Source organism: Microplitis demolitor, chromosome 1 (genome assembly GCF_026212275.2).
Source record: "Microplitis demolitor isolate Queensland-Clemson2020A chromosome 1, iyMicDemo2.1a, whole genome shotgun sequence".
In the NCBI taxonomy this organism is placed as follows: Eukaryota; Metazoa; Arthropoda; class Insecta; order Hymenoptera; family Braconidae; genus Microplitis; species Microplitis demolitor.
In genome coordinates, this window is record NC_068545.1 from 2,419,045 (window position 1) to 2,435,853 (window position 16,809).

Genomic DNA, 16,809 nt, shown 5'->3' on the forward strand with positions numbered 1-16,809 from the left:
GAATAAAGTTTGCTGCCATCTAGACTTAATTTATAATTTTTTTCAATTATCTTGAATGTTAAATTGCATAAATGACGTGATAAAATTACAAAACATAAAAAAATAATCCGCGGATATGATAACGATTGATAATGTAAGCAGTGATAAATTAAAATTTTAATGACAGTGATAAGACGATTTAAATAAATACTAATAGCTGTTAAATTAATAAAATAAGTATTTTAATATACATTTATATTTATATTTATTTGAATTTGCGAATTAAAAGTTATTCTTTATGTTGGTCATTCTGTTGTTTGACGGGACCAGCTGACGAAGGCATATCTCCAATGACAATCGTTTTCGTGGTCAACATCCATACACATTTATGTGGATTAAAATTAAAATTGTACAGCAGGTTAGAAAAAAGTCACCACTGATGAAGTGATTGATAAAGACAAAGAACAAGACAAAACAAAAGTTAATTATTAAAGCAATAAGGGAAGGGAACAAGATAATGATTCACTCAACCAGTGACTAAATAAATTTAATTACAAATAAATGGTCAAGTAGTAAATAAAAACGTCTGATGCTTTGTCTCGGTATTTAAAAATCAAAACGTAATAAAAACGTAAGTAATATTTTTCGAGGATGCCTCTGGTTGCAAGAAATTGTCCCCACATGTGCACTCATTCAGACGTGTCTCTGATCGAGTCGGTGGCTGCCCAAAAAGATAAATTTTCCAAGTGCTATGACTGTGATAATGGTGGTCCCAATTTGTGGCTGTGTCTGTATCCCGGGTGTCGGTGGGTCGGCTGCTCGGAGAACCACTTGGACCACAACACGATCCACAACGCCAAGAATCCATCCCATTGCACCCACATGAACCTCACCACCAACAGAATTTGGTGTTACACTTGCAAACGAGAGGTGCTCGCTAGACATGTGCCGTCACCACCGATATCGCCGAGTCACGTGGACGTTAAATTTAGTGGTAATAAATTTTTTGGAGATGGTCCAGCTAATTTTGATAACAAAGTTGAAGCTGATATGAGAATTTTGGTTGATCGGTAACTGACTACTTTATTTATTGCTTTAGCTTTTAAATATCTAATTGTTAAACTTTATTTTTATTTTAGATTTTACGGTAATGAACGATATTATCATGAAAAATCAGGGGACACTCCTGAGAGCACTGACTCTGAAGACAGCAAGGACTTCCCGAGCAAACCTCGGGGTCTTGTCGGCCTACAAAATATAGGAAACACCTGTTACATGAACGCGGCACTGCAAGCCTTATCAAATGTGGTGCCGTTGACGCAATTTTTCCTCGACTGCAGCCACATGGTGGTTTACATTGCCAAGGAGAGAAAACCGGGACTCAGTTTGAGTTACATGAATTTGATAAAAGACATGTGGAACCGTAAGACTCGCGGGTATGTGGTGCCAAACGGCATATTGTCGGGCATACGCGCGGTTAATCCGATGTTCCGTGGTTACCATCAGCATGACACCCAGGAATTTCTTCGCTGCTTCATGGACCAGCTGCATGAAGAATTAAAAGAGCGGATTGAAGACGACAAGGAAGCTATTCACAGCTTGAAAAATATGGGAGAGCAGTCATCGGATGAGGAAGAAACGGAAATAGATGGCAATGCCTCGAGTCAGTCGGACGCAGAGTACGAAACCTGCGACTCTGGTGTAAGTGAGCAAAGTTCACTGAGCGATGAAGGGGAGCGCGGCATGAAGCGCAGATACTCTCGGGTTTCACAATCAGAGAAGTTGAGAAATAAATTCACGACGCGGAATATTAAAAAAACGGCAAGCGATGATACTTTCTCTCAACCTCAAAGATCTATCCAAAGTTCACCGACTAAACATCGGGCTAAAAAACCAGCGAAGACTAGGAGTATAATAAGCGACGTGTTTGATGGAAAACTACTGAGCAGTGTCCAGTGTTTGACATGCGACAGAGTATCCACGCGAGTTGAGACCTTTCAAGATTTGTCGTTGCCCATTCCAAGCAGAGATCATATTGACATGTTGCATCAGGGTTCACTTACCCCACAGAAAGCCGGTCCATGTTCAGACGTTGTCTATGTGACAAATCAGTCAGGTTGGATATCCTGGTTAGTCCAGTGGATGCGTTCCTGGTTCTGGGGGCCGGTCGTCAGTCTTCACGACTGTCTCTCCGCCTTCTTCAGCGCCGACGAGCTCAAAGGCGACAACGTCTACAGCTGTGAAAAGTGCAATAAACTCCGTAATGGAATAAAATATTGCAAAGTCCTTGAGTTACCTGAAGTACTCTGCATACACTTGAAAAGATTTCGACACGAGCTAATGTTTAGCTCAAAAATAGCCAGTTACGTGTCTTTTCCACTTGAAGATCTGGACATGCGTCCTTATTTGCACAAGGAGTGCGTGTCCAAGGTAGCGACCTATGATTTAATATCCGTTATTTGTCACCACGGAACTGCTGGCGGTGGTCACTACATTTGCTACGCTCTTAACTCTGATTTGAATCAGTGGTTTGAATTTGATGACCAGTGCGTAACTCAGGTCTCCCCAGAAACAGTGAAAAATTGCGAAGCCTACGTTCTGTTCTACAAGAAACGTTCGCCGGAGATGTTCCAGTACCGGGACAAAACGCTAGAGCTGATGGACATTTCTTCGCGGGAGCCAGAGCTGAATTTCTTTGTGTCCCGCCAGTGGATTAATCGCTTCAACACTTTCTCTGAACCTGGACCTATCGACAATTCAGATTTCCTGTGTCCTCACGGCGGTGTCAATCCAGTGAGAGCTCCCTTCGTCAACAGGCTGAGCATGCCGCTTCCTCAGGCTGTCTGGGAGTATCTCTATAATACCTTTGGTGGTGGACCAGCTTGCTCGCATCTCTACGAGTGTCCAGTCTGCGAAGAAAAATACGAGACGTTACAAAAACGGCGGCAGTATGAAATGGACATCTTTCAACGGTACAATAACATTGAAAATCCAACGGCAATTTACGCGGTGGCGATGTCCTGGTTGAGACAGTGGCAAAACTTTATTAAAGGCAAAGAGACTCAGCCTCCTGGTCCCATTGACAATTCGTCAATAATTATCAACGTTAACGGCATTAAAGATTTGAAACCTGGTAAATTTTGTTCCATTACCACTTACAAATTTATTTAAAAATAAGTAATAATTATTAATAATAATAATAATATTTTTTTACAGGATCTGACTGCGCTCAAGTTTCTGAGGAAGTCTGGCAGTGTTTCTTAAATATATACGGTGGCGGTCCAGAGCTAATGCTGTCATGTCTCAGGCCAGCTCAAGTTCAGTCAAACGCTTCATTACATTCCACATCAGCACCAAATTTAATAGAGCAAAGTCCAAAACAAGTTAACGCGGAAGCCAAAACAAACAATACCAAGCCAGTTACTAAAAGTTCCGACGCCATTTCCCAGCAAGACAGTGCAATTGAGAGTGTACCGTCTGACTGTGATTCGCTTAAATCACAAAGGGATACTAGTACCTAAAATAAAATCTAAACAATTAAACTCTGGCATTTTATTTAAATTGCATTGATTTGTTATTTGTTATTTACTTGGTTTATCAATTTATTTGTACACGAGCGTTTTGAGGGCACCCTACATTTACATAAATAATTACGTTGACCGTCATTTTATTATTATTATTATTACTTCTACTATTATCACTACAATAATTAAACTAAATTAAATTAAATTATAATAATATTAAGAGAAAAATAATCCAAGATTTATTACATTTAACTTTATCAATTTCCTACCACAGAACCGGCTATACGTTTGTGTATTTAATCTTTTGTAAACTTCCGAGTATTATTATTATAGCGTCTACTTAATGTTTTATAATAATATTATTTTCACCAAGTAAATTGTTATGTGCAATTTTAAACTTACATTTTATAAATTTATTTTAAATTACAAATTAGCACTTGACGTTTAAGTGGAAATTAATTGGTAGCCAATTTAACAAAATTGTTGGGTCCATTTATTGTAATTTTAACTACCGGGTTACCGTTTTTTTTTAATACACAGAAAAAAAGAATTTCTTGGCGCAAAAAAAAAATTTTCTTAGGACCAGAAATTGTCACAAAAAATTTTTTCGCGGCTAAAGAAAATTTTTTCTCACCTCAGAAATTTTTGTTTTTTATTCATAATTCAAAAGTTTCTTAGGAGAAGTAAAAATTTTTTGCATGAAGAAATTATTTTTTTTTGTGTAATTACACTTTGTAAATTATTTATATGTCACACCTCTATGTACAAAGGCATTTCACCAGGCTAACTACACGCCGGATTCCAAAGCAATAAATTTATTTGAAAAAATTTAAAAATAATTTACTGAGGGAGTAATCCTTGACTGATAAAATTTAAAAGTTTATTTTTTTGATTTTAAATAATAAATTAATTTATAAAATAAAGTGAAATGCCATACATTTAAATTAATTTAAGTAAAGAACCACTATTGATAAAATTTATCTTCAGATTTTATTATATTATTATTACTATTATTATTATTATTAATATTATAAATATTTGTATGGAATTTGTTGATTTATTATTAATTTTTTTGTTTTATTGCGCATGTTACTGCATTTTAAAATTCAAACGGAATAATAATGAGCATAATTGTGGCTGCAGTCATATATCTAATTACTTAAAATTAGGTCTATCGAAAGGAATAAATTAAAAGTTAAATTTAAAAATAATTAAAATTAATTAAGTAAGAAAAATTGTAAATTTAATGGTTAAATTGGTGATTTATTTTATGTGTAACATACTTAGGGAATATAAATAAAATTGGTTTAATTATTTATTGAAATAAGTATTGTAATTATTAATTAATATTAATCTAGATCTAATTAGCCGCTAGATATTAGACAGCAGACTAGATTGAGCGATTTAAATTTGAGTGTCCATTGAACGTACTTGACCGATTAGTAACAGATGTCAAGTGTAAGCTGGTGTCCTAAAAACAGTCACACGTGAATAAAGTAATGAAAAAGGGAAATAAAATATCCGTGATGTGCACAGTCGTGATTATAAGAAAATATTTAAGTCGTTGCGCATGACGAGCGTAAATTCACCCTCATGGACCACACATTGATCGAGGCCTGCGCTAAAAGGGGATGCTGGGCATTCTTGTTCCTGACCCCCAAACGCCGCCTCCAATCAATGCCGCGATTAAAAATTTTAAATTATTTTATTTAAAGATATCTTGAGTATAAATAAATTTATTGAGACCATGTGGCTAAATTTAAATAAATAAACTACGCGGTTTAATTATTTTCGTTGATTATATAAATATACTTCTGTACAAGTGCCTCATATATCTATAGACAGTGAAAGGACTTCCAAGGACCTCCGACTCGCACTATCAAGTTTAAATTTATTAAACTCATCCGCCAGATTAATTTACACGTGAGTTACTTCTAATTATTATAATTGTTATCTTGAAAAAATTAATATTTTAATTATCGATTGGTCTATTTATTGAAGAGTTTAATTTAATTGGGACTTGTAACAATAAGTTTTCTTGTCACTATAAATTGACGTCGCTATCAATCGATAGATTGACGAAGAAATAAATTTACTTGTTCTTGTCTTGATAATTATTTCAATTTATTTTTGAAATTATTTATTGTAATGATTAATTTTAATTGTAATTTTTAATTAATAGTAGTATAGATATTTAAAAATATGTGGGTATGATTTATTTAAAGCAGATTTAAATGGCGGAATTCCGAGGGTATCATATCCCGTCATTCGGGGCGACGGTGAACGTGGTGTGGGAGACGATAAAGATGAAGCTGCCGGAAAATAGTCCATGTATGGAATTAATAAGAGGTCCTGAACCGGGACAGCAAACGAGACCAGGAGTCGGCGAAGGGTTCAAGCCCTACGGAGAGGGCGGTGATAATACTGAGATGACGGAGATGAATGGAGAGCAGGCGTTTGGGGGTCCACAGAATTCTGGAGTCGCCGAGGAGTCATTTAGTTATCAACGTAATGGGTACGGTTACTTGTACAATTAGTTATTGCTCTAGATTACACATACAATTGCCAAGTTTTTGCTATTGTCTGTTACAATGACGTAAAAAATAAATCGATTGAAAAATTATTATTACTCTTTCCAGAGATAAAATCCGCGGGGGAAGCGTCAGCAGCGGGGGGTTCAGTGAATACGATGACGGGGGCGGAGAGTTTGCATCTGGAGTCAAAATCAACGAGTGGCAAGCTGCATGGAATGTCACCAATGCCATCCAGGTACTTGATAAATTTATTTAAATTCTATTCACTTTATTTATTTAATTTGAATTTTTTTAGGGAATGTTTATAGTCTCGCTGCCATTCGCGGTCCTACGTGGTGGCTACTGGGCGATCGCGGCGATGATAGGAGTCGCGCATATCTGCTGCTATACTGGTAAGATCCTGGTGGAGTGTCTCTACGAGCTGGACCCAGTAACCGGACAACGAGTTCGTGTACGTGATTCTTACGTGGCCATTGCGAAGGAATGCTTTGGTCCGCGATGGGGCGCGCGGGCAGTAAATATCGCCCAAATAATTGAACTTTTGATGACATGTATACTCTATGTCGTTGTTTGTGGAGATTTGATGATTGGAAGCTACCCCGAGGGAGCGATAGACGCGAGGAGTTGGATGATGTTGATAGGAATTTTTCTGATACCATTTGGTTTTCTTAAATCACTCCACCATGTCTCAGTTCTCAGTTTCTGGTGCACAATGGCTCACATATTTATCAATGTTATCATACTCGGCTACTGTATACTAGAAATAGCGGACTGGGGGTGGTCTAAAGTAAAGTGGACCATCGACATCGAGACCTTCCCCATTTCATTGGGTGTGATCGTCTTCAGTTACACTTCCCACATCTTCTTGCCGACCCTCGAGGGGAATCTGATCGATCGATCAAAGTTCGACTGGATGCTCGACTGGAGCCACATCGCCGCGGCCATCTTCAAGTCTGTCTTCGGGTGGCTCTGCTTCTTGACATTTCAAAACGACACCCAGCAAGTCATCACCAACAACCTACACTCCGCGGGTTTCAAGGGACTCGTTAATTTTTGTCTCGTCATCAAGGCTCTGCTGTCATACCCACTGCCCTACTACGCGGCTTGCGAGTTATTGGAACGAGCTTTCCTTCGTGGCAGACCCAAAACGATTTTCCCGACGATCTGGACCGTCGACCACGAGCTCAAAGTGTGGGGTCTTGCTTGGCGAGTCGGTGTCATTACCTTCACTATTCTCATGGCGATTTTCATTCCACACTTCAGCATACTCATGGGTTTCATCGGTTCCTTCACCGGGACCATGCTCTCGTTTATCTGGCCCTGCTATTTTCATTTAAAATTGAAAAGAAATTCAATGGAAATGAAAGAGGTCGCCTATGACTGTTTTGTAATTTGTCTAGGAGTTATTTTCGGAGTTATCGGCGTTTTCGACTCGGGCAAAGCTCTTATCAAAGCCTTTGAAATCGGTCTTCCATTTTAAATTAGCTTTATTATACATAAATTGAAAAATGAAAAAAAATATACATAAATATATATATATATAGTAAAGTATAAATTATAAATTATGAATGGATTATTTGTCTGTAGATTTATCTACAAGTTATTTTACCAGGTTTTAGTGATCGTTGATGATATTCATCAAATTCAAAGAATTTAATTGATATAAAGTGTCTTCCACTAAAAAATTAATAAAATATCATATCCAGACCGGACGTTCTATCAGTTTCACGAGCAATATTTTTTTTTAAACAGACCCAAGTCTCATATTATCAAACTTTTTAGTATAATCTTTTAAATTTATATTTGCTGGCTTGTTAACTTGACGTTTAATTACAAAACAGATATTATAGCCGTCGGTCGTTAAAAATATTATCAGTACACAAATAAATATATAAACTGACAATAATATTATTCGTGTTACATGACTAATAATAATAATTATAATGAAAACATAAATTTTAATTACGCAATCGAAACACAAACGGACTTTTGCAAATGTGCAAAAGAAAAAATTAGATGTCTTCCATTTTAAAACCAAAAAAAATTAAATGTCTTCCATTTTAAAAATAAAACCGATTGGGAAATATCATTTTATCTGATAGAAAAAAATGGGATTTATATTTATTATCAAATTTTGAATTTTATTTGTAAATTTATAAATAAATTCATCGGCCTATCAAATAATTTAATTAGATTTTTATTTCAAAATGTTTGACAGAAAAATTCTTTTTTTACATTAATTATCAATGGATCTCTATACCTCGATTAAATTAAATTTAGATCATCAGTTAGATCTTACACTGTAAAAAATCAGGAGTAAATGCGGGGTGATCTGGATTTTATTTAAATCCGCATTCACTTCGATTCAAAATTTAAATATTAGAATAAACTCCAGGAGTTAATTTACTCCGAATTAAATACGCGATTACTCTGTAAATTTTTTACAGAGCATGGATTTAAATGAGTCACTTAAATTAAAGGGAATCCCATAAAATTTTCTATCGGATTTTCAGTCGGAACTAATATGTACAAGATAATAATAAATATATGCTGTTGGCTAGGTTTTTGGATTTTATAACTGTATTACATATAAATAAACAGTTGCGACTTACATAAATGTAAAGATATATAATATATATATATATACACTTATAGGTAAATATTAGCGCATATAAAAATAAAGTTCAAATGGTAATTTTGTTGCGCTAAATTAATTAATTAATTAATTTAAAATACTATAACTAATTAATTAAATAAATAAGACGCAATAATGAATTATACCGAGCGATAATAAAAGCTGATGAATCCAATGTCTTCCAGATCTTATACGTAAGATCGATAGATCAGTTACTGATTAGATTTAAGGAGTTGATATTGTAGGGTAAATTAGATCATAGCGCATTTATTGATTATTTTATATGACTTATTATTATTCCCGGGTAAAAAAATGTTGAAAAAGCCTTGGCTATTCTAAACTTCAAAATCCGACACAATGACGACCCAAGTAATATACAGATAACTAAAATGTCTTTTAAAAAAACAGGACATTTGTCTCAATTTTTTTTGTCTCAATGCCAAGTTTTTTTTTTATAGAAATGAGACGAATAGATATTTCTAGAAGTCATAGGAAATTTGCCTTCTTTTTTCCAATTTGAAAAAGTCACTTTCAATTGAAAGATCATCAAGTTTTTTAATAAATTGAAATAACTGCTACTTGTGGATTTTTTTTATACAATTTTTAAACTTCTGGAAATACAAAAAAAAATTTACTTGAAATTTAAAGAAACGTTTTTTGACTTTTTTGATTTTCTAATAAAAAATTTAAAGTTCATAATTTTTTTCCAGACAAAAAACCAGAAAAAATTGATTTTAAACTTTCTGATGGTTTTTTTTTTTTTTTTTTTTTTTAATATTTTGGTTTTCTCCTTGAAATTCAAAAAATTTAATGTCACGTTTTAAAGCTTAGAATAGTAAAAGTTTTTTCAATCTTTTATCAGCAATTTTTTTACACGGGTTACTTATATTATTTAATATTTGCATTATGTAATTGTGAAAAAAAGTAAACCATCAAGGATCGATTGATCATATCGTATTACTTTGCTTTGAGTTTTTACATATCAAAAGCAAATATATATATATATATACATAATTTATAAATGTTATAAATTATAACAATAGTTAACTACCTAATGATAAATAAGTATCAATTGAATATATTATTTGAATAATATATCATGTCTTCCATAATAATTATAATGATGATTATAATTATAATTATGATTATTAATTTAAATAATTGACAATAATGATATTGACGTTACCTTAAATTTACCAAGATGAATAAATATATATATATATAAATAATAAATATACTATATTTATTGTTAAGACAAATAAATTGAGAGGAAAATATGTATGTATGTTATCATTTATTATAATAAATAATGCTAATAATTATTTACGGATAAATTTTACGCGGTAAAACTTTTGTGTCGAACAAATGCTCACTTATTTAATGGTTTCATTTTAATTGCAATTTACTTTATGGCTTGGGTATACTTTTTTTTGAGCCTATGGTTTGTTTTCACATGGAGATTGCGGTGAGATTGATTTTATGGGTCCTTTTACTGCTGATCGATAGACCAAAGAAAGTTATCGGTGCAATGAATTATTGTTAATAAAAAAATATATAAGTTACTGAGTGTAAGTTTTGTTCGTAAATAATTATTTTAAAAATGCCTGTAATATATTTAAAAAAGAACCTATGCAGCAAAAAATAAATATGAATTTTAATTTAAAAAAAAATGAATTGAGAAATTAAAAGGCACAACGAATCCATTGTGAGGGTTTATTCCATTCGCCTGTGAAAATTCGTAATGTTGAACTAAAATGTACACAAAATATTATAAATAGAAACATAAATTATAAATTATAATGTAATGGGCTTCCATGATGAAAAAAAAAGGAAAATATAATGTGGAAATTTGTCATGACTGATAAATATCGTTTTTTATTTCATCTATGTTCCTGAAAAAAAAGTTTGTATGCTTGGATGAATTTAAATAATTTCTCTTTCTTTTACTTTCAAATATAATCGATAAAAGACTCGTGCATTTATAAATTTTATTTATAAGACGTGGCAGTTTGATTAAGTCGATATGAAGTATTTGGTAGGTGATTTTTATATTTTTTTATTTGTCATTTAGTATTAAGATTTATGATTGATTTTATTTTTTTTTTTAGATTCTTGTTTTTATGGTCTGCGTCTTTTTGACGAGCATCGACGCGGACTTACGGAAGCAGAGTAAAAAAAATAAAATTAACCGAAGGCAAGATAATGACGGTGAGGAATTACATTTTTTTTTACTTTAAGGCCTGTGTCATTTATTGTTTTTTTTTTTTTTTAGATTTGGGGAGAGTGAGAATCAAAGTGTTCCGTGGACCTGATGACGAAGTTGATGGAAATCAATTTGCGCATTGGGGATATTGGGTTTCTCAGCCAAGAGATGATGAAATCCGCTGAAGATTTAGTTTAGTACTTGGTAATAATTTTTTATACTTACGTTGATAATTAAAAATACTTAAAATAGTTATTAAATGTAATTAGTTATGATAATTTGAGGAACTGAAGGATTAGTAGAGGAATTATGTCACTAACTTGCAATAAAAATTAAGAAATTGTGAATAGATTTAGATGATTTTTATTTTAATACAAAATGCCGTTTAGAGAAACATTGTTATAAAAATATGAGTTTCACACTTTGTATTTTTAAGAAAATTATTTTTTCGTTCATTTTTTTCCACCGTATTTTGCATCCTGGGGATTTCCCTGGCGGGAGTGATTGTCTAAATCATCCTTGGTTCCGGTACCATGGTATCCTGCATCGTGCCCTGGCCCAGATGGTGTGTGTTTTGGATTGCACTGATCTCTGCGGTTATCCATGGCATTCTTGTCCATCTGTAAATTACAATAATAATATTTTTTGTGAATTTCTGCGACAAAAATCGATTTAATTTTAAACACTATTAGAATCACTTGTCAAAATTTCAAATCACAAATTTTAAAATAAATCGATAATTACAGTAGACAAATAAAATTTTTAAAAAATAAATGGAATTAAATTATAAATGAATTGCGAATAAAAGTAAATGTCATTAAATAAATTTCAAAACTTATTTGAAAATTATAAATTAAAAAATTAAATTCAAACCTTTGAGTTTGGTTTTATAAATTTAAATTTAAAAAACTTGGTAGTAGATGCTTCTGTGGTTGCTCACTCAGAAGTAATATGCTCTGAGGACGACCGTCCGGGTTTATATACACGTCCGCGAGTAATTCCCGCTGTTTCTTCAACAGAGACTTTATTCAAAGGGAAACCCCAAGAATCATATTTCAGACGCGCAAACATCCGGCGCATACGCGATGTTATGAACATCTCAGGAAATTTAGAGAAAACAAAATAATGTTTTTTAATTATAGTCAATAGTAGGTTTTTAATTATAGAAAAAAAATAATTAGAAATCCTCCAGGATTAAAATCTTGATCAAATTAGGCCTCATTACATTTAGAATATTTCCGGGCTTTTATTATTTAGCTTAAGTTAAAAATGAACTCCATGGACTCAAAATTTTTTGTGTACCAAAAACCGCTTCGGCATTTCATACTGCAAAAATCATTATTAATTTAAAAGCATAAATTTTATGGGTAAAAATTTTTTAGTTTAAGACAGTGAGATTCATTCAATATTTTTTTTAATGTTATCGAGGTTTCATTCTATCATATCTCACGTAGATGCGGTGATAAGCATTGGCGAGTTTTATTTTGTTTTCTAAACTTTTTTATTACTAGTAAGTATTACGATAAACTAATAAACCGTTTCTTACGTTCGTAAAAATACGTGATAACACCTGGTAAGTTTTACTTTGTCATGATAAACTAAAGCCCATATATGTGCGATCTAATATGACTCGTTACAAGTAATAAATAAAAATAAGTAGTTACTGGTTGCAGTTTTTATTAGTGCATAGTAATTTCAAAAAATACCTGCAGGTTTATCAAAAGTAAGAATTAAGATTTTTAATAATCTGATGGAGTCAATAGAAATCAATTTACGTTAATTTTTGATTCCCCAGGCACAAATAATAGAGCTGTAAAGGATACAATTTTGGAAAAAGAAAATTTTTAATAATTTTTTAGAGTGGTCCATTTTGCCCGCCCTTCTATTAAAGAAATAAAATTACAGTTCTGTAATTTTACTATTTTCTAGTGAAATTATGTATGTGTTCAATAGGTGTTCCCGCTATTTTCTACTAGACAATTTACAATGCCGGGAACCCCAAGAATTATATTGCAAGTGCACAGTATTATTAACAAAACAATTAAAACAATTTTTTATAAATTAAAAGTTAAGTAATGTTGGTAAATAAATATTTAAATAATTAAAATTAAATTTTAATACTAATACTGGAATTCAAAATAAACTTAAGATCCAATAAATAATTTTTTTAATTATTTTAATTATCAAAGCGGATGTACGTATGTCCAATGTAAACAACTTACTAAATAATTATAATAACAATTAATTTTAAATTATTTTCTGACTTCTTATAATATTACTTATATATAATTATAACTTAAAATTAATAAAATTAAATTAAAAGTATAATCTAGATGAATGGAAATAGGAAATTTAATGCTAAATAAAAAAATGTTTTAATTTAATTTAAAAATGAGTATTATATTTTATGAAGTTCATTACAGACATGCTATTTTAAGAAACGTTCACTTCATATTTATTTAAAATACATTTCACATTGTCTGTAAGTAGAAAGTTCATTTTTTTTTTATTTTTTTGCTTTAAAATTTGAATTATTAGGGTTCAAATTGTTTGAGTGATTGTCTCTGTCCGCCGAATTTCCTCTGAATCCTGCTGGACGCCCCGGTCCACCGTCGGGGTTGTTAGGGTTGCAGACATTTGCTTTGTTGTCGTAAGCTCTCTTGTCGCCGTACATCTGAAATAAAAAAGTATCACAATTATAAATTAAAATTTTAAATATCACAAATAACAAATCATCAGCACTCAAGTAGATTTAAAATTCAAAAATAATGATTTTATTGAAAGAAATAAAAAAAAAAATAATTTAATAAACTAGTATACATAAGCACTTACGTTTATAATATTTTATAAGTTCTCTTTTACTCTGTTATGGTCAACGTCGAGTCAATGAATGTGCTCCGTTAATTTTTCGATGAGTTTATATAGAGGTCAGGAACAAAGAGAAGTTTTAAACAAAACAAAAATTCAGAGAATTGTATATCGATACAAGAATCATATTCTCATCCGGATTGTCATATGAATACGCATATCAAAAAAAATAATTAAATAAAGAAGATAACGTAAATATAACAGCTTATCAAAAGTTAAAAAATATGATGGTATTTAAAATAATAAATTTCTACGAAGGTGGACAGTAAACTATAATTTAATTTTTACCATAAATATAATGTTTCGTCCTTTTATTGCTAAAAAAAGGTTGAGTTGCTGAAGAAGTACCAATAAAGGGACAAAACGTCAAATTAATTCAAAAATTGTTTATAAAAATATACCATGTAGGTGAGTAAAAAAATATATCATGAATTCTCTTTACCGGAATTTATTTTTTTACATATTTTTTAAAAAATTTACTTATTTTATTTAAATTCCCATTATGTCTTTAACTGCGGCATCAAATGATCTGTAAAAATAAAATAGATAATCAGTAATTATAAAATACAAAATAATTGAGTTATAAAATAAAAATGAATACTTGGATTCAATGGGGTCCCCAGGAATGTAAAATGGATTGCAAATAGCATTGCAGTATGCAATGTGTAGTTTTCTAAAAATCTAAAAATTTTGAAAACTAATTAATCAATTATCTTATTTAATAAATAATTATTTACAAAAACAACAAACCATCCTGACGTCATTATCTCTGATAGTAGTACTTGGAGTTTGCAGAACTACAACAAATTTAACTTTGGTATTCGTTGCATATCCAAATCTATAAAAAATTTAAAATGAATAATTAAATATTTTTGATTTTTGAATTTTGAATATAATTTGATATTACTTACATTTTATGTTCATCTGTAAAATGCAGAAGTCCCAAAAATAATTCTCTGCTATCAGTTGCTGTTATTTTATTACCAGTATTTAATTTTTCTTCAATAATATCTATTGACGTGTGTACTTTGTAATGAAGCTCAACTTCAATGTCTTCTGATAAACATTTAATGTATTGCGGTGAATTCTAATTAAATAAATATTTAAATTTTACAAAATTAGCATCTTTTTTTATGACAGTGCAAGTTGCAGACTTTCTACAATTTATAATAAAGCTAACAGACAATTAGTAATTTCCGGACTACTTTTTTTAGTAACTCAAGTACAAAAAAAAAAAAAAAAAAAAAAAAAAAAACTAAAAATATGCACATGTAGAAAATTTAAAAAACTACAGGTGTAATTTTTTTGAATATTTTTTTTTTATAATTTGACGTTTTTACAAAAATTTGAAAATTATTAGACCTCGGGTGATTTCAGTATCATGTAGCAGACACTAGAAAATTACTTTTAAATAAAGGAACAAAATATTTATGAAAAAAAACTTTGGAAAATTGTACATCAAAAACTAAAAAATTTTATTGTGTATAAAAAATATATTTTATTTACAAGTGACTTGTTTATAAAAATTAAAAAAAATATCTGATGTCTGCTACTTCAGTATCATGACAATTTTACTATTTTTAAACTAAAAAATAAAATGATCATTAAAAAAAATATTTTTTTAAATTCATACTTTTGAAAATTTCCAATTACACATTTTAAAAATGCAAAAATGATCCGAAGTTTCGCATTTTTTATAAAAAATATGAGTGTAAATGTAACTGACAAGGGAATTTTTTAAATTTTTGAATAAAATAAATTTAAGTAGAATGAAAATTTAAAAATGCGTATTTAGATAAATGAAAACCCCGTACGCGTATTTTTTCAAATTTCATTATTTAAAATTTATAAAATGTCTCATTCACTTATACAAAAAATATAAATTTATCAACTTACATCTTTACCAATGACCGCAATACAAAGAATCATTTTTTAAAAAATATATTCAACAATCAATAACTAATAAATTAAAAATTTTCATACTAACAAACAATTACTAAATAAAAATCAATAACAAGCTTTTTATTTACAAATTACACAAATTATTTATTGATCAGCTGACCATGACAGCTGTGAATTTGAAGGTTATGATTACGTTTTCTTTGTCTATTCTCGAAAATTTACATATTTATAACTGACATAAAATTAATTAACTAACCATTAAAAAATAACTTGACAGTTAATTTAAAAACTATTTTATTTTGAGTACAAAAATATTTTAATTACACATTTTTACAGTTTGTAAATTTATTTATGGCTCGACTCATCATAATATCTCCTCTTCATAGTTCTATATTTTTTCAACATATAAAGTGACTCTATTTCCTTCATCACGTATCTTCCTCTCTCAATCATTTTTTCAATTTTATCTGGATCAGTTTCATATTTATTTTTCATAAAAGCTTTCTTCAGACTCGTCCGGAAAAATTCATATCCTTGGGGATAATCCTTCCCCATATAAAGCATCTACACAAATAAGTACATAAATTAATATATTAATAAATAAATAAATCAATCACTACAATTATAATTATAATTTATAATAATTTATTTAATAAAATGAGTATTGATCGATAGTTTACTTATTTAAAAAATAAAACAAAAGTAATTACCGCTTTATATAACTCCAAAACTTTAGCACGAGCCATCACTTGCTTGCTAAAGTCCAATTTAATTTTCAATGCCTATTATCAAGGCCTCTTTAATACGAGCGTATTAATGTTTATTTTATTTATCTCTCACTGGTTGTTTTTTATTTAAATAATCCCCAGCCTGATGCAATTTACGTCTGTAAATTTGAAAATTTTTTTTGTACGTAAGAACCTGCAATTAATTATATTCTAGTCAAATAACAAGATATAATTTATTTCTATTTATTTTTGATGATAAATTTTTTTAAAAATTCATTCTCATATTTTGTGCTTCTACAAATGTTCGATTGTTTGTAAATTTAATTTTTTGTTCGTTAAGAAAAAAAAAACAATTTTTTTAATGCCTACTTCCTCCAGTATCATCATTAGTTAATTAATTTTATCAGTAAAATGTTTATAAATAAATGAAAATTAA

The 16,809-nt window shown here is 30.5% G+C and overlaps 3 protein-coding genes across 4 annotated transcripts; 2 read left to right on the forward strand and 1 right to left on the reverse strand.

Annotated features, from left to right (window-relative positions):
• Positions 1-79: 79 nt before the first annotated feature.
• LOC103568473 (ubiquitin carboxyl-terminal hydrolase 20) lies at positions 80-4,469 on the forward strand. Its single transcript, XM_008545360.2, has 3 exons — positions 80-1,049; positions 1,119-3,112; positions 3,196-4,469. Exons 1-3 carry the CDS (start codon positions 631-633, stop codon positions 3,498-3,500), a joined length of 2,718 nt encoding a protein of 905 aa, XP_008543582.1. The 5' UTR covers positions 80-630; the 3' UTR covers positions 3,501-4,469.
• A 151-nt stretch (positions 4,470-4,620) lies between these two features.
• On the forward strand, positions 4,621-9,235 carry LOC103568465 (vesicular inhibitory amino acid transporter). 2 transcript variants are annotated; one of them, XM_008545348.2, is made up of 4 exons: positions 4,621-5,426; positions 5,729-6,018; positions 6,143-6,272; positions 6,333-9,235. In XM_008545348.2, exons 2-4 carry the CDS (start codon positions 5,738-5,740, stop codon positions 7,515-7,517), a joined length of 1,596 nt encoding a protein of 531 aa, XP_008543570.1. In that variant the 5' UTR covers positions 4,621-5,426; positions 5,729-5,737; the 3' UTR covers positions 7,518-9,235. The 2 variants fall into 2 exon arrangements, with proteins under 2 accessions (XP_008543570.1, XP_008543562.1); XM_008545340.2 differs by having other exon boundaries at positions 5,732-6,018.
• A 4,940-nt stretch (positions 9,236-14,175) lies between these two features.
• Positions 14,176-16,595, reverse strand: LOC103568458 (trafficking protein particle complex subunit 2-like protein). The gene is made up of 7 exons (XM_008545326.3): positions 16,356-16,595; positions 16,086-16,209; positions 15,640-15,677; positions 14,655-14,830; positions 14,494-14,581; positions 14,345-14,424; positions 14,176-14,272 (listed from the first exon to the last, which is right to left on the reverse strand). Exons 1-7 carry the CDS (start codon positions 16,389-16,391, stop codon positions 14,233-14,235), a joined length of 582 nt encoding a protein of 193 aa, XP_008543548.2. The 5' UTR covers positions 16,392-16,595; the 3' UTR covers positions 14,176-14,232.
• Positions 16,596-16,809: the final 214 nt, after the last annotated feature.

Bases quoted from the DNA above. Each gene is read 5' to 3' on its own strand.
- LOC103568473 (XM_008545360.2), top strand. From the start codon at position 631: ATGCCTCTGGTTGCAAGAAATTGTCCCCACATGTGCACTCATTCAGAC. The intron at 1,050-1,118 runs GTAACTGACTAC...TTTTTATTTTAG, and splicing joins ATGAGAATTTTGGTTGATCG to ATTTTACGGTAATGAACGAT. The intron at 3,113-3,195 runs GTAAATTTTGTT...ATTTTTTTACAG, and splicing joins CATTAAAGATTTGAAACCTG to GATCTGACTGCGCTCAAGTT.
- LOC103568465 (XM_008545348.2), top strand. From the start codon at position 5,738: ATGGCGGAATTCCGAGGGTATCATATCCCGTCATTCGGGGCGACGGTG. The intron at 6,019-6,142 runs GTACGGTTACTT...TACTCTTTCCAG, and splicing joins TTTAGTTATCAACGTAATGG to AGATAAAATCCGCGGGGGAA. The intron at 6,273-6,332 runs GTACTTGATAAA...GAATTTTTTTAG, and splicing joins ATGTCACCAATGCCATCCAG to GGAATGTTTATAGTCTCGCT.
- LOC103568458 (XM_008545326.3), bottom strand. From the start codon at position 16,391: ATGGCTCGTGCTAAAGTTTTGGAGTTATATAAAGCG. The intron at 14,831-15,639 runs GTAAGTTGATAA...TTATTTAATTAG, and splicing joins TTGCGGTCATTGGTAAAGAT to AATTCACCGCAATACATTAA. The intron at 14,425-14,493 runs GTTTGTTGTTTT...CAAAATTTTTAG, and splicing joins GAGATAATGACGTCAGGATG to ATTTTTAGAAAACTACACAT.